This window comes from Lynx canadensis, chromosome B3, assembly GCF_007474595.2.
Source record: "Lynx canadensis isolate LIC74 chromosome B3, mLynCan4.pri.v2, whole genome shotgun sequence".
Classification (NCBI taxonomy): Eukaryota; Metazoa; Chordata; class Mammalia; order Carnivora; family Felidae; genus Lynx; species Lynx canadensis.
This window is the reverse complement of record NC_044308.2, coordinates 60,106,754-60,130,171: the sequence shown is the minus strand read 5'-3', so window position 1 is coordinate 60,130,171 and position 23,418 is coordinate 60,106,754. Positions and strand designations below refer to the sequence as shown.

Sequence of the window (23,418 nt, the reverse complement as noted above, 5' to 3'; positions counted from 1 at the left end):
GATTTTAAAAACTAATACATTAACTGTAGATTATACCAAAAAAGCCTACTATGAGTTACACATACCTTGCTGGAATATACATACCTGTCTATTTTGAAGTGCTCCAAACAGAGGTTTTCCTTCATCTCCCAAGAGGTTTTCTCAAAGAGTAAGAAAAACAAAAATAATAAATCCTGAATATTGCTACAATTGTTTACTTGGTTTCTATCAGATGTTCTTTAATTATATTTTTGACCAGATGATTTGCACTTTTCCCCTTCAAAGTTTCATGTTTAAGTCTACACCAAAATTTCCAAATTTTTGAGTGAGAAGATATTATAGAAGCAAACTGTCACTACACATAATAAAGTCCCTGCAGCTCTCTACAGAGAGTACCTGGGAAAAAGAAAGCAGCCTGGTTTATTTTTCGTCCTTTTAACCTCTCTTCTACACAAAAAAATTTTCAGCAAGTAATTTTATGTACAGTCACAACGTATTTTGTTTTAAAATACATAAGGCAATGCAGGTAACTATTGCTCTTATGCATACTTTTAAAAAATAATTACATTACAAGAAAAAAAAATTGAAAATTCAAAAAACCCCATGGATTCAGATACATTTTGCCTTGTTGGCTAGGGCATTTATTGCTAAATTACTCTTACTTTCATTGATCTTTGGCAGCAGATACACCTATGAGTTAGGAAGGTTTACTTCCTATTTTCTTTTTCCATCTTTGAATGGACAGTAATAAAAGACTCTGTATATTTATTCCTCAACTGTAGTTCCTAACTATGCCAACATGTCCTGTGTATGTCTTGCCACACCCATAGGGAATGAAGTAAGTCAGATGCTTATGCACTAGGAATAAAGTACAGCACTATGTTCTGGGATGGAAAAAGCACTGAAATGAAAACAGTATTAATAAAATAAAACCCAATTACTAGGTTACAGAACCATATAGGAACCACTGAACCACTGGAAGTCCTCCAGTGAACTTCTCATCACTTTTCTGACAAAAACTGTGACCTTTTTTTATGTTAACTATCTAAATTCCCGATTCCTAATGTTTGTCTTGCCAAGGATAGTAAAGTGTAAAATATCTTCACTGAAACTGTCAAGAGACTTAGTAGTAGATCATGACTCCAAAAGAATGCTTTACATTTCTTACCGATTTGTTCAGATTCTATTCTGTTTAAATCTCATTCTTCCTATTTCTCATTTTATTCAACCACAGGAAAAATAAACCTGTTTGTAATCTTTTATCCATGATTTAAGTCTGACAGGTTTGGATGTGACTCCTAAAATCTGTTCAGGAGGCTGAAGCTCGTGTGCAGGAATGTTTTGTGGCTTCGCGCTACTTAATTCAAATCATGAAATGGTGTCTTGTTACAAAAATATATGTAAATGAAGAAAAGATGGTAGACTCCATTGGAAGCAACTACCAAAAATGTATATTGGAAAGGGAGACTGAAACCATCTTGGATAAAGAGGACATAAAAGAATTACAGTTCTTACTCTTTTTTAGATAGTATTCTATCTCATGACTGTAATAAGCAAATATGCTGATTTTAAAAACTAAGAAATCCTTCACTACTACACTCTTCTTCCCCCCATCCCAATTTACACTGTGTAAATTTAAGGTGTACAACATTTTGATTTGATTGCTGCATTCTTCTATAAGAAGTTTAAATTCTGGCAGAGAATTTGACAGTGGGCTTCCATTATGACCTGGTGAGTTCCTGCCTGCTAGTCTGTCTCTCACAACTACCTCAGTCTTCTTTTCCCTTTTCTGATAATGTTTTAGGTGACTTTGGTTTCCCTTTCTTTTTTCTCTCAAGGTGTAAAAGAAACAAAAATTACTGAACATTTCTGGCTTGATTCTTGTTCCTTTGCCTTTTTTTCCCTTGATTTTCCTAGTGTTATAAATCTGCCAGCTTTTGAATATAGCTTGCTTCATGCTATACCTTTCAAATATTTTGAGCTTATGTTGCATATGACCAATACTGTAGTTAAAAAGGGATCAATACAAAAATTCTCAGACTAAATGGCATCAGGCTACACTAATCTACTGAGATACCAATAGTCCTCAAACAATTCAAACTATTTTAAGACATCAGGGAAAAGGAAACATTTTTGGTCAATCAATGCTAATTCTTTTTCTATGAACCCTCCGAAGTAGTCTCTCATAGGCATTACCAATTGCCTGGACAGTGAAAGCACATGTGCTCCAGGTCATCATGGGGACTCGAGGATCCGTTTCATCAGGAGGTACTTTTAGTCCAATTCTGTAAATTGTTGTAGCAAAGAGAATGACCATTTCCTTGATGCTATTAGAATATTTTATCCTAAAAGTAAAACAAGAAAATTTTATATAGTGATTTAATAAAAGGGGTTACCTACAGAGTAAGGTACAGAAACAAAAATTTAACAATTTAGGTACTGAAACAACAATTTAACTCTTTTGACAAAGTAAAATGCTCTTTGTCAAATTGGAGATTAGAGCCTCTGAAGAAAAAATGGGACTGTAGCTCTTATAGGTAGAAAAACATCTCTTACAAAATGATAATGGCTCATATAACTTTACTTCATATAAAAGATGTAGTAAAGAATCACAGAAAGGATCCAGGTCCAAATTAAGGACAGACTGGAGAGAAGGAATAAAATTCAAAGCAAACAGATCTGACCTAACAAGTTTTAACGTGTGGAAAGGGACTAAGAGGAACTTCAGTGTTAACAGGGTGTGTGTGAGACAGAGAGAGAATGAATACACCATGTACTTGGGAATGATAAGTTCTGATTTCCTGAACTTCCTTTTGTAACAAGTATTTTGTTTTTTTAAGTTTATTTATTTTGAGAGAGAGGGAGAGACAGAGAGAGGGAGAGCGCACACGTGAGCATGTGAGAGCGCGTGAGTGTGAGTGGGGGAGGGGCAGACAGAAAGGGAGAGAGAGAATCCCAAGCGGGCTCTGCACTGTTAGCAAGATCTCATGAACCATGAGATCATGACCTGAGATGAAATCAAGAGCCAGACGCTAACCAACTGAGCCATCCTAGCGTCCCTGTAACAAGTATTTTCAACAGCAACAGGATTCAAAATATAAACAAGAATCACAACTAAAAAAGTGTACATCAGAAAATATTTATTAAATAATAATGATAATAATAATAATACCTGATTTGGATACATTATATTTTTCAAAGTGTTTTCACAAAAGTATTTTTCCAATAACCTTATGATGTAAGATAAGAAGCTACTGTTTCAATTTTACAAACAAGAAAATGAATGGGGGTGGGGGTTGACCTGAGACTTTACAGAAATCAGAGTTAGATATGACTTTAATTGAAATCTCTTAAATTCTGCTCTTATTGTAGGTTGGACTATATAGAAATGGCATTTTTGTTGGTCAAAAATGGTTAATTACAGGCAGGATTCACTCTAATACATATTACTCTAATACCTCAAACCACCTAATTTTATTATACAAATAAAACTCCAGGGAGAAACAAGATAAAAACGGGATAAAGAAACAATTTTGCAAATAAGGCAGGAAGGAAGGAAGGATTGTTCTTCACTCTTATTTTCACAGCCATTTACAAACTACTCTTAACTACTTGGATACTTACGAAGGCTGAATTCCAAAACTCAGGATAGAATGGAACTCAAAAGTGGAATCACCCATTCCTTGATCAACTAAGACTGGAATTGGTGGGTTTTCTCCTTATAAATGAAAAGGAAAAAGAATGAAAAATCACAAGGGTTTAGGGTGACACACACTTTTCTAGCTGTTTAAAATTATATATGACCATTTTAGAAAACTTAGAAAGTGTTAATAGGCAATAAACTATCGCTCAAAATTTCTCTACTCAAATCACATTTGGGTGATATTCTTCTGTTCTCCATATAAATGTTGCAAATACAGATTCTTTTTATTTTTTTTTTTAATTTTTTTTTTTCAACGTTTATTTATTTTTGGGACAGAGAGAGACAGAGCATGAACGGGGGAGGGGCAGAGAGAGAGGGAGACACAGAATCGGAAACAGGCTCCAGGCTCTGAGCCATCAGCCCAGAGCCCGACGCGGGGCTCGAACTCACGGACCACGAGATCGTGACCTGGCTGAAGTCGGACGCTTAACCGACTGCGCCACCCAGGCGCCCCCAGATTCTTTTTAAAAAGACAAAATCTATAGTAGTACTCTGTATCGTTTGTCACCAACAGATCATAAATGTCTTTCCACATCAGTAACTGTCCCTCTATATTTCCATTTTTAATGGATGCATAGTATTCTATTAGTAAGGCAGCATACAATAGTGAGTAAGAGCCAAGGATCTGCAGCCAAGCTGCCTGGGTTGGCATCCTAACCCTGCTCCTATTACTAAGACCTTGAGTGAATACCAACCTCTTTGTGGCTCCATTTTCCATTTCCTTATCAAATTAGAATTGTTGTTCCCCTATGTGAAATGAGTTGTCTTTTCCTGCTTGCTCTTGAGACTTTTTTCCTTCATCTTTGGTTTTCAGCAGTTTAGGTATTATCTATATGGGTGTGATTTTCTTTTAGTTTATCTTTGAGTTTCACTGAACTTCTTAAATCTGTAAATTTATGTGTTTCACCAAATTTTGGAGGTTTTCAGTCATCAGTTCTTCAACTATTTTTTGGACCATCTTTTTTTCTTTTCAGGACTTGTATGACATAAATATTGGATTTAAAAATTGGGTCCATGTGTCTCTAAAGCTATTTTTCTTTTTTCTTCAGCACTTTCTGTCTATTCTTCAGACTGGGTAATTTCTACTGATCAGATTTCAAGTCCACTAACTCTTATCCTTCCATCTCCATTCCACTATTGAGCCCATCCAGTTAATTTTTATTTCATATAGTATTTTTTCAATTCTATCATCTCCATTTGGTTCTTTATTTTTAATAGTTTCTACTTTTTTTCTGCTGAGAACTCGTATTTTTTCCATTCATTTCAAAAGTGTTCACCTTTACCTTATGTTTAATTATTGGTGCTTTAAATTTTTTGTCTAAAAAGTTCAATGTTAAAACATCTCAAGATTGTTTTTTTTTTTTTTTTCCTTGAGATTGGTCAGATTCTCCTTGTTCTCTGTATGTTGAGTAATTTTGGATTGTACCTTAGATATTTTGAATATTACATTGTGAGGTTTTGGTTCTTCTTAAAATTCTGTGGAAAAAATGTACCTTTCTTTTTGTTTCAGTAGGCAATCAATACAATTAGTTTCAACAATTTCTGTCCCACTGTCTGTGTATGGTGGTTCCAATGTTAGTCTCCGAGCCTTTGCTAGACTGTTTGGGTCTGCCTATACATGTACTACTCAGGTGTTAGTCTGGGACTTAAGTGATGGTTTTAATGCAGTTTCATTCTCAAACCTGTTGCTGTTTCTCTGGGCCTGTTCTGCACATGTGCAGCTTGGAGGCAAGCCTAGGATCTGCGCTGTTCTCAAAAATAGGAGATTCCCCTTCTATAGCTCTCTTCTCTCTGGGATTTCCCCCATTTCTCTAGCTCCAAGGGACCCTTTTCCCCAGTTCCTCTGGCCATAATGACATGTTTCTCTCAGTTTTAGTCCCTTCTGTTGTCAAGTAGATTCAGGTGACTGGGGCTACCCTTGGGATACAACTGTGAGGCAAAGACAGAAAAAAAATAATGAGGATTCACCCTGCATTCTATGGAACACAGAGGTCCCTTTTTTTTTCCAGTTCCTCCAGCCAGAGAGACTGGTTTTCTCTTGGGATTTTACATATCTATGTGGCCGCCACGGCATTGCAGCTCCAGCTCCGTGACTGGGGCTGGCATCAGGAGAGGGTCGGAAGAGGAAAAAACCAAAACAAAAAACAAAACAAAACAAAACAAAACAAAACAAAACAGGAATTCCCTTTACACTTTCCAGTTCTGAGGGACTTCTTTTCCTGGTCCTCTGGCCAGAAAGAGGGCATCTCTCTTGAACTTTTTGCTATTCATGTCCATTGCAAAGCTCTGTGACTCAGGCTATGCTGAGTTCAAAGCTGGGTAATAAAGGAGGAAAAAAACCCAGGAAACTCATTGCCTCTACCATTCTTCAAATTTTGACTTCCCTCCTTCATTTGCCTACCATTGTTTACTTCTCAGAGTCTTTAGACTTTTTAGTCTTATCCCTCAATTGTAAAGAATATATAAATGAGGTAACAGTTTAAAAATGTTGTTTTTCTATTATTAATATTAATGACAACATATTAACAAAATTAGTAATAGTAATGGCTAATGCTCATACAGTATTTACTATGTACCATGCATTGTTCTACTTTACACAGGATACCTCAATTCTTAAGTCAGTGAGATAGGTGCTATTATTATTCTCACCCTGCAAATAAGAAAGTTGAGGCACAAACAGGTTAAAAAACTTGTCCAAAGATCACAGAGACGGTAAGCAATGGATCTAAGATTTAACTCCAAGCAGTGTGACTCCAGATTAATCACTGTCTATATTGCTTGCCAGTATGAAAACTATTTAAGTGATTTAAGTCAAACTTAATTTTGGCTTTGAAACCTTTAGTTCCTGATAGTCAAGAAATCTATATCTGCAAACCATATTTTAGAGCAGTAAGTACTTCAGAAAAATATTAGACTCTGACACTTAAATCTCAAACAGCAAAATATAAAATAATTTTGAGCAAACCTTTAGCGTGTTTCATATTATAGCCTGATATTCTGGCCAGAACAGTCTGTATCCATTGTGCCAGCGTCAAAAGTTGAGCAAGAGCCTCTGCATTCTCACTGAAAAATGATATTTAAAAATTATTAAGCCATTGGCACAAAGTCAAACTGAAAAGCTGAACTTGTAGAGTCTTTCTATGGATAATTGGCTGTATGAAAACATCAAACTCCTTCAGATTAACTACATAGGTCATAGAAGCACATACGTCTAAAAATGTAGTTTCAGCATCATTTGCAACAGCTACAATATGGAAGCAACCTAAGTGCCCACTGATAGATGAATGGATAAAGATGTAGCATCCCACACAATGGGATAGTACTCAGCCATAAAAAAGGATGAGATCTTGCCATTTGTGACAACATAGATGGGACTAGAGAGTATTATGCTAAGTGAAGAAGTCAGAGAAAGACAAATAGCATGTGATTTCACTTGTATATGGAATCTAAAAAACCAAATAAATGAACACACAACGCAGAAAGAGACCCATAAATACAAAGAACAAATTGATGGTTGCCAGAAAGGGGGGTGGGGTGTAGGAATGGGCAAAAGGGGGTGAAGGAGAGAGGAAGATACAGGTTTTTAGTTATGGAAGGAATAAGTTATGGGCATGGAGGTACAGCATAGGGAATATAGACAATGGTATTGTAATAATGTTGTATGTGACTGATGGGAGCTACACCTGTGGTGAGCACAGCACAGTACAGTTATTGAATCACTATATTGGAATCTGAAACTATGGTAACATTGTCAACTATATTTCAATAAAATAAATAAATAAAGTAAAAATGTAGTTTTGGGTAGGAGGGGAATTTTAAAAGTAGGAGTAAGATACCATTCATAGGCCCATCACGTAGAAGTAACAAATATCAATAAATGGAATCACCATTCTAGTCACTCAAATAAAAAACCGGTGTCATCACTGATTTCTCAGATTCTCTCACAATCCACATTCGAAGCCCGCAGCTAGTCTTGCTGGTTTTACCTTCTAAATATATCCCAAGCTGAGCACTTTTTTCTACTTCCATTGTTACTACCCTAATCCAAGTTACTTCATCCCTCACTGGAACTATTTCAATACATTAACTGTTCTTCCTGTCTCCACAACAGTGCTTCATTATCATCTATATTCACCCTGATTGCCAAGCCTATCACCTTTGAACACTTTTGTTGTGGAAACATGTTAAGTGTTTTTATCAACGAAATCATTTTCTATAGCAAAACTTAGGTCAATCATTACAAATTCACTGAGTTTTAAGAAAATGAACAACAATGAAGAATACTGTTATTAGGTACAACAGTGACAACACAGAAATATACAATTATATGCTATAGCTATCATAAAAAATGAATAAATTTGCTACTGAGTTCCATTCACAGATGGTCAGAATAGAAAAATTTAAAAACTTGGTCTAAAAATTTAAAAATTATTCAAAGATATATGATTAATCTACTGTTTTTCTTTACTTTTATTGTTAACATTTTGTCCACATCTTTACAACTATGGCGATTGGCTCTTCAGGGAAAAAAAACAGAATTAGAAATAATAATACAAAGACATTTAGAGAAACCAAATTTCAAACATTAACTCTAATGGTGTAAAAAGTACTATTTGAAAGGATAAATCTTCTCAGCATCTTTTCCCTTTTTGTGAATGCAAAGGTAGAGATTCATGTTCTACTGTTTTCATGGCTGTTAGAAGATACACACACAACATACAGATTTGAGTTAATGAACATTCCAGTTATTTTAGAAACCAAAAATTGGAGCTTTTCATCATATTTTAAAGACAGAATACAACTTATGGAAAGAAAAAGTATTAATTACTTCAAACAACAAAAGAAACTAGCGATCTAATCAAAACAGGCACAAATGAAAGGATTAAATATAGTTTTTAAAAATTCAACCCAAACATGAATTAAAACATACCTGTTTATCCTTTGAGGTTGCAAAGGAATAATGGGGATCACAGTATTGCACAGAGACTTGCAAAGTGGGCAAAGATATTCTCCACTCTCTAAGTCGAAAAGGTCAACATGAATGCGCTGCTGAGAGCTCAGTTGTACAGCTTCAAAATACCTGCAAAATTTTAAGACATGGGTCCCTTCAGAACGATACTGTATCTTCACTCTAATCCAAGTGACAAAAGTCTGGAATTTTTGCTTTAATAAATGTCTTTAGAATCTACATGCCCAAATACCGAAGTTGCAATTATACAAGAAATAGGATGCCCATTCTTTTGGGGGCAAACAAGACACATCAGGGCAGAAACAAACTTAAAATAATTTTACTGAATCATAACTTGGCTCCTAACTCAGCAGCATGGAGATAAAATGCAGACACTACTTCCTTCAGTTTCCAATGGCCAGCTGATGTTGTAAAGGCTATTCAGGAAGATTATGTACTCTAACCCAATGCCAAAAGAATGAATCCTATACGAAAGATTTCCCAGGAATTATATTTTTGAATTTTTCTCTTCCAAAGGTGGAACTAGAATTTCCTGTCTTATTCTATCTCAAAGGTACTTTTCACTCTACATTATCAGGGAAATGAGATTTTTTTTTTTTAATATTTATTTATTCCTGAGAGAGACAGAGCATGAGTGGGGGAGAGAGAGAGAGAGGGAGACACAGAATCTGAAGCAGGCTCCAGGCTCTGAGCTGTCAGCACAGGGCCAGATGCAGGGCTCGAACCCACGAACCGTGAGATCATGACCTGAGCTAAGTCGGACACTTAACTGACTGAGCCACCCAGGCACCCCATGGGAAATGAGATTTTTAAAGAAAGATTATAGCTTTCTTTTACACAAATACTGATCAAGAGCAACCAACTAGCTTGTGGAAAGGAAGTACAAAGGAGTAGTGAAAATTTTAAGTTGATAGTTTATTACATCCATTTTTTTTTTTTTAACGTTTATTTATTATTAAGAGACAGAGAGACAGAGCATGAGCATGGGAGGGGCAGAGAGAGAGGAGGAAACACAGAATCCGAAGCAGGCTCCAGGCTCTGAGCTGTCAGCACAGAGCCTGACACGGGGCTCGAACTCACAAATGTTGAGATTATGACCTGAGCTGAAGTCGGCCGCTTAACCGACTAAGCCACCCAGGTGCCCCTATTACATCCATTTCTGAAGGTGATAAGATAATGAATGTCATGCAAACAAAATTAGTAATTAAAACTGCTTCAATTATTCAGATAAGGAAGGAAAGAAGACATGAGAAAACATGCCTTTTTGTGGCCTTTAATGAACTTCAGTATTCCTAGTTTCTTTCAAGAACATGTCAGAAGGACAACTTACTTCTGCCAGCACACCGCATGCATCACATGACCACAGCTTCCTGTGTAAGTTCCATATGCCAAGTCTGGATCCATGAAGAGCGGGTCCAGGGTTTCTGGTACAGGAAGACAAAAATAGGAGGCATGTATTCATCTCCCCCCATGGTTATAAAATGGGGGAAAAAAAAGAGATTATCAAGGTCTAAAATTCTAATCATGAACCTTCTTAGGAATGTCTAAGTAAAGTGTCACAGTATCATGGTAACAGGATATATATTCTTAATAGTAAGCAAAAGGAGAAAAATATAAAGCTAGACTTCCAGGTAGGATTTAAAATTAGTGTGAATTAATGACAACTTCTATTTTTGATTTGTATTTTTTATTCTGAACATTAGGTTTAAGTTGCCTTATCTTGGTTGTTGAAGTGATTTTTCTATGATTCAAGCACAATTTGCTCTTCTAATTTTAAGAGTAATTTGAATTACTTTCTAAGGTATACTTAGGGCATTATAATATGGATAAAAGCAAAGACATAGTGGTTAAAAATCTGGTTTCATTACATATAACTTGTGGCCTTGGGTAAATTATTTAACTTCTCCATGCCTCAGTTCCTTCATCTGTAAATGGAGCCAATATTGGTACCAAACTCATTGGGTTGCTGTGCGGATTAAGCAAGTAAATACACATAAAGCACTTAATCAGTGCCTGGCATACAGTAAGTATTCAGTTAATGTTAGCCTTTTTTATCACCATCATTATTATTATCCCAAGGGTATTTTATAAAGCAGTAACTCTGATGTGACATAAAAAAAAATACATTATTTAATTAGTATTCCTGCCAAGAAAATACTTAACATGAACCTAATTTTGAGGCAACAGACAGATCCACAATGTAAGACATGTACAAAACAACTGGTCTACATTCTTCTAAGAAGTTATTATCATGGAAAAAAAAAGAACAAGTAACTATTCTAGATTTATATAGATTTAGAAAGACATAATAAAAGCAAAGCACGAAATACGTCTAGACCCTAAATGAGAAAAAAAAGTCTAGCTAAAAACGTCTAGTTGAGGACAGTTTGGGAAAATCCAAATATGGATTTTATATTAGGTAATATTCCTGAATTATTATTCATTTTCTTGAATGTTATAATGGTATGATAGACATATAATAGACTATCCTTAGTTTTAGAACATGCATGTGTAAATATTTAGGGATGAAATGTATATGCCTGCATCCTACTTTCAAAAGGTTCAGCATAGAAAAATGGGGGTAGATAGGCAGATAGAGACAGAGACTGAGCAATGTGGCCAAGTGTAACAAAAATTAAAATTAAAAAATAAAACAAAGGAGCCAACATGGTATGTAAAAATCTAGAGACCATTTTACATATGGGTAAAATATGATCTGACTAAATAAGGCTAAATATATTCTCACTCCCAAACTTCTTTCAATATTTTTTTCTCATTATATAAGTATGAAAAGAAATGCTCAAAAGGATATTTATTAAACAATACATACCCCCTGAGAGTTCTATGGGTTTTCCCCTGTGCTGGGTTAAGGCGGTGGATTTCTGGACACAGGCCGATAATACCATGGCATTATTTTCTATTTTCACCTCTTGTTCTTCTTGGCAGAGGATGCATGTCAGCACCTCCTTTTCAGTAACAGTTGGACCCCGTTTAGGACCCAAAGCAATTCTAGAGTAGTCACTGACTGCTGGGGCACTACCAAGAGAAACGACCAGAAATGAGGACACATGTTTTGGTCACTTGTCTTTATATTTTGGTAGATTTTAAGTAACTGTAGTGCAAGAACTTTAAGAACAAAAATAGTAAAATAAAAATGATATTCAGCAATATTAGCTTAAAATCTTCCCCCTTGATTTTTCTGGCTCATATCAGTTAATTTGCTTATTCAAAAATACATTTTGTGTTGCTAAGTGCAAAAAAAGCAGATCACAAAGTAGAGTGTATATTAGAATTATACTTAATTTTCATACCAGGAAGCAGGGTTATCTGTTTTTTTTCTGATTAGAAAAGTAATACATGCTTAAGAAAATTTGGAAAATCTATAAAAGTATAAAGAAGAAAATAAAAAGCATTATACACTCACAAACTAGAGATAACCATTTGTATATTCCCGTCCAGTCCACTTTGTTTATACCATTCTTTTTACATAATTAAGATCACATATACAGATTTGCACCTGCTTTATTCACTTATATCTTATTTGTTTTCTTGTGTCATTAAAGTTTATTCAGAAACATTGTTTTTAAATGGCTACACAATACTCTTTCTATACGTGCCTGTAAGAGTTTTATCCTTTCCCTCTTCTTAAGCATTTAAGTTCTATTCTATTTTGATAGACTTTAAAATAAAAACTTACATCTTAATGATTTAGCAATTCTTACATGTACTCAATGTGTATAATAATAATATAATAATAGCAAATATTTGTAAAGCACTGATTGTGATGTGAGGCACTGTTTCAAATACTTTACATTAATTCATTTAATCTTTCCAACAAATCTTATGAGGTAGGTACTAAGATTACCCTCCATTGTTAAGATGAAGACACTGAGGCCTAGAGACAGTAAGAGACTTACCTAATGACTCATCACTACATAGTAGCAGAGCCTGGATCTAACCCATGTGATCTGACTTCACAGGCCATGCTCTGAACTGCTTTGCAATACTGCCTCTTTACCTGTGCAAGAAGGTCCCTGAATTGCCACAGATCATTCAACAAACTGGAAATAACTTAAATGTTCATCATCAGTGTAAGTGAAATTACACCATACAGAATACTAAGCAATATTAAAAGGTGCAGTTTGAATGCTAGATGGGGTACCACCTCATAGGAGGCATTCAGCAATAGGTAAGGTTTACCTTTTGGTACCATAAGGACTACAGGACGCTACTGGAATTTAGTGAATGAGGAGCCAGAGATGTGGACTGTCCTGCAATTCATGAAGCACAAAAAAGAACTGCTGCCCAAATACCAAGACTGAGAAACACTGAGCTCGTTTGGTACATAAGAACATAGAGCATAGATTTCCAAGTAAATATGACAAGTTGCAGAAGGACACATAATACCATTGATGCAAATAAAACAAAAGACTGAATGATACTATGTAATTTCTATAGTTACATATATTTACAGGTAATAGCATAGTAGATATTCTGACAGGAGATACATAAAATTTATAACCAGAATATCTTCTGAGGAAGGGCAGAAAGGAGTCCCAGATTTAGGCCAGTGCTCAAACAGAAGTAGCTTTATCTCTGACATTTGATTTTTAAAAGGAAAATGTGTCAGTATAACTGTGCAATTAAAATGTTTTCGGGGGCATCTGGGTGACTCAGTCAGTTAAGCGTTCGACTTCAGCTCAGGTCAGGATCTCACCGTTTGAGTTCGAGCCCTATATTGGGCTCTCTGGGGTAAGTGTGGAGCTCGCTTTGGATCCTATGTTCCCCTCTCTCTCTGCCCCTCCCTCACTAGTTCATTCTCTCTCTCTCTCTCTCTCTCTCTGTCTCTCTCTCTCTCAAACATTTTAAAGAATTTAGTGAACAATCTTATGAAAAGATGCTCAACCTAGTACTAACTAGTAATAGGGAAATTCAGCCTGGCAGAGATTTATAATGTTGATTATCAAATATTTTCAAGTACTGATGATAATAATAAGCATTGATGAAAATGAAGAAAATAGGAACTCTCAAACATTGTTGGGAGTAGGAATTGGTAAAACTACATTGGAGTTTTATTGTGATAGTATCTATTAAAATTTAAAATAATGATGACCCAGTACTTTCACATATTAGATTCTACTCTTGAGAAGTACTTATACAATTGTACAAGGGAGCAAATATACAAAAATATTCTGACACATAGTTTATATTAAGGGAAATTAGAAAATAAGGGAAAACCAACTTAAATGCCCAAAATCTAACAAACAAAATAGTGTATATTCACACATAAGGAATCATGTAGAATCTAATAGACCTATATGGAATGACATGAAGAGATTTATAAAACACTGAGTAAAAAACCAAGCTGCAGAACCAAAGGTATGGTAAAATAAACTATTAAAAAACACAAACCAATACTCATTTATGCATATATGTTAATAAATGCATAGAAGAGGCCTAGAACAATAGTTATTTATTAACAATGGTTATCTGTGCAGAAAGATCAGGAATGCAGAGGATGGTCTAAGGGATCTAACTGTGTTATTTGAATTGTTTTCAACTAGAACACAATAATTTATGTGTGCAATCAATCAGTCAATAAAAATAAATAAAAAGCATTGAGGCCATTAATTAACTCTGAGCACATTTTTGCTTCTATCCTCTTGTTTGGCTAAACATACAGTAGTCTCTTTTTCATAAAGAGCATGTTGCTAATATAAAGTATCACCAGGGTTGGAACTTCTGTGAATTGTTTATAAAGTTTTATAGTAATTTCTAGTTCTATTACTATTGTCAGCTAAGGATAGCTTACCTTCATATATATATGTATATATGTATATATGTGTGTGTGTGTGTGTGTGTGTATACATATATATATATATATATATATATATATATATATATATTTTTATCTTTAAAATATATAGTCTTTATTCTTTGTGGTCCTTGTTAACATACCCTGCTTCAAGATGACAGATAAATTATGTCTGTTTCTAATGTTATTGCAAAAGCACAATTTTTTAAAACTATCCAAAACACACATTATTTAAAGAGCAGTGAAAGCTTATTTTTAAAAATAAGCATAGGATGGGAGAGAGGGGAAAATGGGTGATGGGCATTGAGGAGGGCACTTGTTGGGATGAGCACTGGGTGTTGTGCATGAGTGATGAATCATGGGCATCTACCCCCAAAACCAAGAGCACACTGTATACACCGTATGTTAGCCAACTTGATGATAAATTATATTAAAAAAAAAAAAGCATAGGAGGTATTTACATTTTAAATTGGAGTGCTTTTAAAAGTATCCTCATTTTCCCTCCTTTTCACACTGTAACCATATAAGAGCTCACAAAGTGTGGCTCTCAGAAGGTTAACTGATTTCCCCAAGAGCACACCACAGTAGGACTCAGAAAATCAGATTTATTGATTCCCATTGTAATGTGCTGTCCATGACTACAATTACAGGCACTGTCTTCTTTCTCTTCAAGAAAAAAAGAAAAACAAATATAAACTACCTTTTTCAGGTGAAAGATTTTTTTTTCAACCCGTAGCAACTACACTCATTTTTACCAGAAATTATAAAAACGGTGGAATATATGAACTGATATATAAATGTGTACCTAAAGGGGCCCCCATTTATACAAGATAACAGAAGCTGATTTCGATTTTTACCATTTCCATTTTCCTTTTTGTACATAAAGGCTTTTAACAAACTATTGCGCACTTGAACTGTTCATCAACATAAACTTACATTCAATAATACCTTAGAGTTCTCACTGTGCTTTTGCTAATTTAAACACAGTATAATTTCTCTTACTACAAAATATATTTTGGAAAGATTTTATTTAAAGTGAATATGTCATTTTCCCTCAAAAAAACTGAGTTGCTAATTTTTAGTTTTGCTAGGTTTTACCTCTCTTCCTCCATAATGGAGTCTTCTTTCCCAGACATTTCTGAGGTGCTGTCATACATCAGTTTGTGAGTTTCAATAAAGTTTTTCTGTAAGGCAGACATCTGAGCCATGATCTTCTGGCGGTGCAGTCTAGCAGCTTCAGCTTTTCTTTTCCGTTCTGCTTTTTCCTTATCATGAGTAATCTGGGTATTAAAAAACCGCAAAAATTAGGTAGGATCCATTGTTAAAATTGGCATATACTATTCAGTCAAGCAAAACTTCCCAGAGTAAGAGTCTGATAAAACTTGATTTCCCCTTAAGCCTAGATTCAATCTGATGTCTCAGAACTAGCATATAGGCTCCATCCTATCACACAACTAATTACTCTTTTGGTTATTTCAATAATTTAATCTAAAAGCCCCAAGTACTTTAAATATCTAATAAATGGTCTTTTATACTCAATGCAGGTAGATTAAGAAAATTAAATGAAACAAAATTTTTAAATCATATGTTAATTGTTTAATCACTGACATTTAATCAATTTTGACCAACCTGACACTATGTAACAGTTACTACTAGATGCATTGCTAAAACTGAGAACTTTAACAATATTACTGACATGTATGGTGTCTTTTTATTGTTTATTCTAACTTAAGTCCAGTGTTATTCTTTTAGGAGGAATAGTTAAAAACTATAATAAAAAAATCATAAGTAGTAAATAGTATTCTAATAATTTTAAGATTAGAATCATCATAACCTGAATATTACTACATTTCATTGAATCTAAGATGTACCATTTTCTTATGTTCCACTAAGAATGCTGACTAAATTATAAGAAGTCATTGATTATAGGATATATCCCAATTTCAGATATTAAAATATTTTAAAAATTAATAAAATATGGTATTTCCGACAGAGCTCCACATACATCAATTTCCTCTGATTTTGTAAAATACATATATTATACTGGACAACTATGTGTCAAGCAGCACTAATCCCTGTGGTACAGAAACACAATGAACAAAAGAAGATGGGACATCTCACAAACTTTACAACAAACAGCTTCCTTCTAATAAAAAAGCAGCAGCTACCTTAAACCGGTAAAGTTCAAAGACCAAGAACATCACCATTAATATAATGTTATTACCTCATCATTCTTAATAGATTCTGATCCTGATGTAGTTGCTACAATTAGACAAGATTTTTCTCTTAATCGCTTCACTGTGTCAAACATCTATGAAAAACAGATGAAATGTTAAAAAAAAAGAGTTGGTTAGACTGATAAGAAACAGAAAAATTCACTAATTTGATTTTGTCATCACATCACCAAATGTCTCTGACTTAAACTTTATACACACACACAGTCACGCATATAGTTATATAAGTAGTTTTAAGTATATAAAAAGTGACTCCTGACTGTGACAAACACCTGCCCTAGTTGATTAGCAATACAGCTAAGCAGGAGGCTGCAGGCAACAAAATTAGCTAATTCCATCTGTAGGTATTAGCATTTCTCTGCTTTTGCTAGGGAAAAATATTTTTTTTAGATTATAAATTACTTATTTTAATGCAAAGGCATATAAAGATAAGAATACAAAATGGAAAATGAAACCCTCTCCTTGATCAAGTCCCTTTCCCCAAAATCAACTAAATTAAAGATTATTAGTATTTGTTTGCATGAAAAAATTATCAGAATACATATTTCTTTATATTTACACATATTCTCATCAAAAGCAATCCTACCATATACATTGTTTCCGATCTTCCATTTTCACTTAATCATTTATCTGTGAAGATGTTTCCATAATAGCTTGCATAGATCAGTCTCATTGTTTTTAACAAAAAACAATGTTTCAGCAATAGGATGGTACATCCATCCACAAAATGTTTATATTTGAAGGAGTCTCAGTCTCATGTGTAAATACCTCCCACTAGGAACTTACAACACAACTTTATATTGAACATTTGAGGAAAATTCCTAAAGATTTTAACAGTGGACACTTGTACTTTCATATATTTTGACAATAAACTTTGGTATTCTAAAAGAAAATCAATTTTCAGGAATAGATCTCTAATATAGAACACTGTGTCTGCAAGACATACATGTTGAAATAAATGACAGTTCAATTTATTTTCTTAATAAAAGTTGAAAACTTATCTACTTTGTTTTGTTTTTGTATTTTAAAGTAATTATATTGACAAATTTAACACAAATACTAAATTTCTTTGTGAATTCTGCTTCAAGAGAAACCTTAATAATAACATTACCTTATAGCCACAAACCTAATTATATCAAACATGTTTAGTGACTTACTCTAAGGAATAAAAAAAGCCAACTTCTTGAAGTACAAATCAGTACAAAGATCTCCAATTGATATGAATATGGAAATTAATCAATCCATATTCTAGTTATCAAAACAATATCTAGCTGATAACATCAGAATCTTTTAATAAGTCCAGTGAGGTGAAGCTCCATAACCTTGGCTTCATGTTTCCATGTGGAGGATTCCCATTAAAGTAATATTTCCAGCTTCTCTCCCTACCCCTTCCTTACTCACTCCTCCCCAAAGGCACTGCCATCCACCCAACAGTTCAAGCTCCAAATGCAGGAGTCATTTTTGACTCCTTGATCTCCCTCATCCACCATATCTATCAGCAAGTTCTACAGATTCTACTACCAAATTACACCTGAATCAATCCAGCTTCTCGCCATCTGCATCCGAGCCCTGGTCATGCTTATCTCTCACCAGGATTTCTGCAACAGTTTTCTAATAGTTTCCCTGCTTTTACTCTTATACCCTATAATCCACTTACCCCACAGCAGCCAGAGTGATCTTACAATAGTACAGACAATACTATGTCACTTAAAATCCTTCAGTGGTTTCCCACTGTTCTCAAAAATAAAATCCACCTTTTACCTTCACCTGGAAAGTTCTATATGATCTGGCCCCTGGCTGTCCCTCTGACCTTGTTGCCTACCTTTTTCTCCTTCTCTCATTGTGCTTCAGTCACACTGGCCTTCTTTCTGGCCTCCTTAGAGCTTTTGCAGTGCTGTTCCCTCTGTGTGGAATACTCTTCCAGATTTTTCTAAGACTGGCTCCATGTCATTCAGTTTCAATGTCACCTCCTAAGAAAGGCCTTTCTGGTTACCCATCTGAAGTTACCCTCTATTCATCTACTGAATTATCCTTTTCTTTCTTTCTTTTTTTTTTTTTTGAATTATCCTTTTCTTGTTTATTGCCTGTACCTGAACTAGTATATGCTCCACAACAGCAAGCACCTTATCTATCTTGTTCAGTGTCTAGAAATGACCATGGCACATAAAAGGCAATCAATAGATACCGACTAAATAATGATATAAATGAATAAATTTTAATTTATTAAAAAAAAATCCTTTCAGGGGCGCCTGGGTGGCTCAATCGGTTGAGCGTCCGACTTCGGCTCAGGTCATGATCTCACAGTCTGTGAGTTTGAGCCCCACATCAGGCTCTGTGCTGATGGCTCAGAGCCTGGAGCCTGCTTCCGATTCTGTGTCTCCCTCTCTCTCTGCCCCTTCCCTGCTCATGCTCTGTCTCTGTCTCAAAAATAAATAAAAACATTAAGAAAAAAAATTAAAAAAAAAATCCTTTCACTAAAATAGGAAAACATGTGAGTGACCACGAAATCAATAGTAAATGACTTTACAGTTAGAGAACAGTAGTTTAACATTACAGGCAAACAGAGGATTCTTAAATATATAAACCAAGATATGATTAGTTTATCAGGTTCACCTGGAGTATCCATGTTATCATGTCTTTCTGGCCTTCTAACTGGGGAATTCCTTTGAGTTTTTCCAAAAGCATCTGTATATTCTGAGCATTCATGGCTGAACTTCCCAATCCTTTTTTAAAACACAAAAGTTATAAATCATAAATGAGTACCTTCATAATTATGTATAAATTATAATTTATAGTTAATGTTATTCACATTGATAGCCAAAGTTCACAATCACTTCCTTAAATACATTAATTTTTCAATGGAAGAATCTGCAATGACATGAAGTACTCAGTACTAAATTAAACTTGAAAAACTTGAATTACTTTAAAATTCTTAATACATTTTCCACTGGGGCTAAGTGAAAGCTACTTTTAATGATCTGTGTCTCACCGTTCCTCCACTTGGTTCATTGCCTAATAAAAGTAGTTAATTAGAACCAAACCTCCCCAAAATATGAATGTGGGGGTTGTTTATGCCCATAAACTGAATATGTTTATGATGTCTTCAAGGATCGAAAAAACTCAGTTTATAAATAGAAAAGGAGAAGCTTTTCTCCTTTTGGTCTCCTAATCAATGTCCCTGGAATATGCTTTGATGAAAACTATCTTAATCTAATAAATATCTAAATAAAACTTAAAAATCTAATCTAAACCTATCCTGTTCTGCCAGGTAAAAAACAGTGCCAAACACACACATTATCATTCACTCAGATGTCTGCAATCAGTTTACATTCAGGAACATTAATAACTTCCATAGATGGGTAGTGTGAATGTTATGGTTTATGAAGCAGCAAATATTTGGTAATACTAGACAAAGAAACCATCAATATATTTATCTCCCATTCAAAGAAAGGGGGGGATCATGCAGTAAAAAGATACAGTAGAGAATTAAAAAAACACTTTTATTTTTGAAAACATTAGTTAAGAACTAAAGATGCTAGGAAACGTCTTAAACAATTTCAGAATTGTCTATGCTTTAATGAGTGGCAGATTAACACTCTGTAAGAGCTAAACTTTCACTTGGTAATTAGCTGAAACTATACTGAAAATTAATACTAAAACATACTTGAAGCCTTATGGTAAAAGTCAAATGTCACTTCTTCTTCAGGAGCTTTCTCAAGCTGTTGCTTTTCTTCTAGTAAACCCAATGCCAGAATATGAAATGCCTGAAAGAGGAATATGAAAAAAAAACCTGTATTAAAAAAGTATTTTTTAATGTTTATTTATTTTTGAGACAGAGCGTGAGCAAGCACAGGGGAGGGGCAGAGAGAGAGGGAGACACAGAATCTGCAGCAGGTTCCAGGCTCTGAACTGTCAGCACACAGCCCAACACAGGGCTCAAACTCATGGACTATGAGATCATGACCTGAGCTGAAGTTGGATGCTTAACCAACTGAGCCACCCAGGCACCAATGAAAAGTGGAAGAGGAAGAGGAAAGAGGAAACTATGATTCCTCAAGTAAATATATTTGAAATGAAGGTATAAAAATAAGCAATCTTATGCATAAAAATGGGCAAAGGTTATGAACGAGCAGCTCACAGAGAGAAATGATAAATACACATATGAAAAATAGTCAGCCTCACTAAAATGAAAGAAATGTGAACTGAAGTAAGACCACCCTGTTTTCCATCTTTTAAAGTGGCAAAAATTTTACAGTTAAGTAAAATACAGAGATGGCTGAGGTGCTGGGAAACAGATACTTTTCACCACACTGGTGATGGGAAAGTAAACTGATATACATTTTTGAAGGACAATTTGACGATATCTATCCAAACTATAAAGGTACAGACTTAGTATTAAGAATCAGTCTCAAGTATGCAAAGATATTTGTAAAAGGATGTACAAATTTCATTGTTATACAAAGACCTAAAAACAACCTAAGAATGTCTATAAATAGGAGACTGGTTAAATGCACTACTGATATCCAAACAATGGAATATGCATCTATTAAGAATAAGATAGGCCCATGGGGCGCCTGGGTGGCTGTTGGTTGAGCGTCCGACTTCGGCTCAGGTCATGATCTCACGGTTCGTGAGTTCGAGCCCCGCATCGGGCTCTGTGCTGACAGCTTGGAGCCCGGAGCCTGCTTCGGATTCTGTGTCTCCCTCTCTCTCTGTGCCTCCCCCACTCACACTCTGTCTCTCTCTCCTTCAAAAATAAATAAACATTAAAAAAAATAAAAAAATAAAAAAGAATAAGATAGGCCTATATTTGCTAATGTGGAATGATTTCCAGAAGATACAACCTTTTAAAGTTTATTTATTTTTAGAGAGAGAGAGAGAGAGAGAGAGAGCATGCACATGAGCAGGGGAGGGATAGAGAAAGGGAGAGAGAGAGAATCCCAAGCAGACTGAACTGGGAGATCATGAGCTGAGCTGAAATCCAGAGTTTGACACTTAAACCGACTGAGCCATCCAGGCACCCCAGGAAGATGATAAACATGTAACAGTGTTTATCTTCTAGGCAGGACACTAGGAGGTAGGCAAAGATATTTTAATTTTTGATTTCAAATATATCTCCATGGTTTGAAATTTTTTACTCATGTATTTACCACTGCTATAACAAAAATTGAGATACACATACAGGTATGACAGCATTTAGAGCCTCCATACCAACAACAGCCACGGAAGAAAGAAAATTAATTAAATTAAATTAATTAAATTTTAAATTAAGTTAAATAAATATCCAGTTACAGCTACCAAAGGCGACATTAAGTAATTTATAATTGTATTAAGAGAAATAGCTGCTTCCACTTAATGAGCTAATTCTCATAAAAACTCTATGAACTAATTATACTTACACCACTTACCAACAGGGAAATTATTCTTTACTCCTAAATAAAAAGTGGTGTAACCAAATCTGTCTTCAAATCTTTATTATACTGCTCATAATTCAAGTGAAATAAGAAATATAGAAAATTATGACGCAAAAAAGATATGACAATTTACTATTAGCAGGCAGGATTTTTTAAAAAAAACTTTTTTTTTAAAGTGTTTTTTAACATTTATTTATTTTTGAGACACAGAGCATGAGCAGGGGAGGGGTAGAGAGAGACGGAGATACAGAATCCGAAGCAGGCTCCAGGCCCTGAGCTGTCAGCAAAGAGCCTGATGTGGGGCTTGAACCCACAAACTGCGAGATTGTGACCTGAGCCAAAGTCCAACGCTTAACTGACTGAGCCACCCAGGGGTCCCCCTTCCCAATTTTTTTTAAGTTTACTCATTTATTTTGAGAGAGAGAGAAAGTATGGGTGGGGGAGAGGCAGAGAGAGAGAGAGGGAGGGAGAGAGAGGGGGAGGGGGAGAGGGGAGGAGAGAGAGAGAAAGAGAGGGAGAGAGAGAGAGAGAAGAGAGAGGAGAGAGCGTCTCCACATCTCTCTTCCTCGATTCGCTGTGACTATTTTCGACTCTTTATGCTTCCGTCTTGGGGGCTGACTCTAGGGAGATTCATCTCATCCCCTTTCTCGCTTTCTCCCTTTCTCTTTCTCATTTCTTCCGTCTCTGCTGCCTACCCGTGTCTATCTTTCGTCTCTACGCGCTTGCCTCTGTGCTCTTCTGCTTCTCTCTCCTACTCTCGTCAGCGTTTCTCGCTCGTCCTCTCGTCTCTCTTTCTCGCTGCTTTTTGTCTCTTCTCTCTCCTGTTCTCTCTGTTTTTTCCCGCTTTCCTCTCTCCTCTTTCTCTCTATTCGTCGTCTCCTCCTTTTTCTCTTTTCTCTCCTCGCTTGATTCGCTCGTCTCTCTGGGTATCTTCTCTTTCTTCTGGTCCGCTCGACTCCTCTCTCTTCTTTGCCTCCGGGCTCTTCGCTATTCGTCTTCCGGGCCTCTCGCGCTGCCGCTTGCAGTCGCAGGATGCTCTCGCTTCCGCGAGGTTGCTGGGAAGGGGAGGGAGAGAGAATCCCAAGCAGGCTCCACAATGTCAGCATGGAGTCCAATGAGGGGCTTGAACTCACGTACTGTAAGGTCATGACCTGAGTGGAAGTAGGATGCTTAACCAAGTGACCCACCCAGATGCCCCCCACTTTTTTTGTAATATAAATGGTCCCCAAGAGTAAGGATACTAAAAAACATGACAATGTGTGTGCCACAGACTAAGAAAGTCTGTGCCACATCTAAACTCTTTT

The 23,418-nt window shown here is 35.5% G+C and overlaps 1 protein-coding gene across 2 annotated transcripts in view; it reads right to left on the bottom strand.

The window, feature by feature from the left end:
- UBR1 (ubiquitin protein ligase E3 component n-recognin 1) overlaps positions 1-23,418 on the bottom strand; it is a 137,082-nt gene that overhangs the window by 31,403 nt on the left and 82,261 nt on the right. For both annotated transcript variants that reach the window (XM_030318370.2, XM_030318371.2), the window contains exons 26-36: positions 20,365-20,464; positions 19,314-19,423; positions 16,691-16,777; positions 15,565-15,746; positions 11,482-11,687; positions 9,982-10,075; positions 8,613-8,762; positions 6,648-6,745; positions 3,604-3,697; positions 2,176-2,324; positions 85-140 (exon numbers count right to left, since the gene is read on the bottom strand). In XM_030318370.2, coding sequence (XP_030174230.1) covers positions 85-140; positions 2,176-2,324; positions 3,604-3,697; positions 6,648-6,745; positions 8,613-8,762; positions 9,982-10,075; positions 11,482-11,687; positions 15,565-15,746; positions 16,691-16,777; positions 19,314-19,423; positions 20,365-20,464 — 1,326 coding nt within the window. The remainder of the gene's footprint in view (positions 1-84; positions 141-2,175; positions 2,325-3,603; positions 3,698-6,647; positions 6,746-8,612; positions 8,763-9,981; positions 10,076-11,481; positions 11,688-15,564; positions 15,747-16,690; positions 16,778-19,313; positions 19,424-20,364; positions 20,465-23,418) is intronic.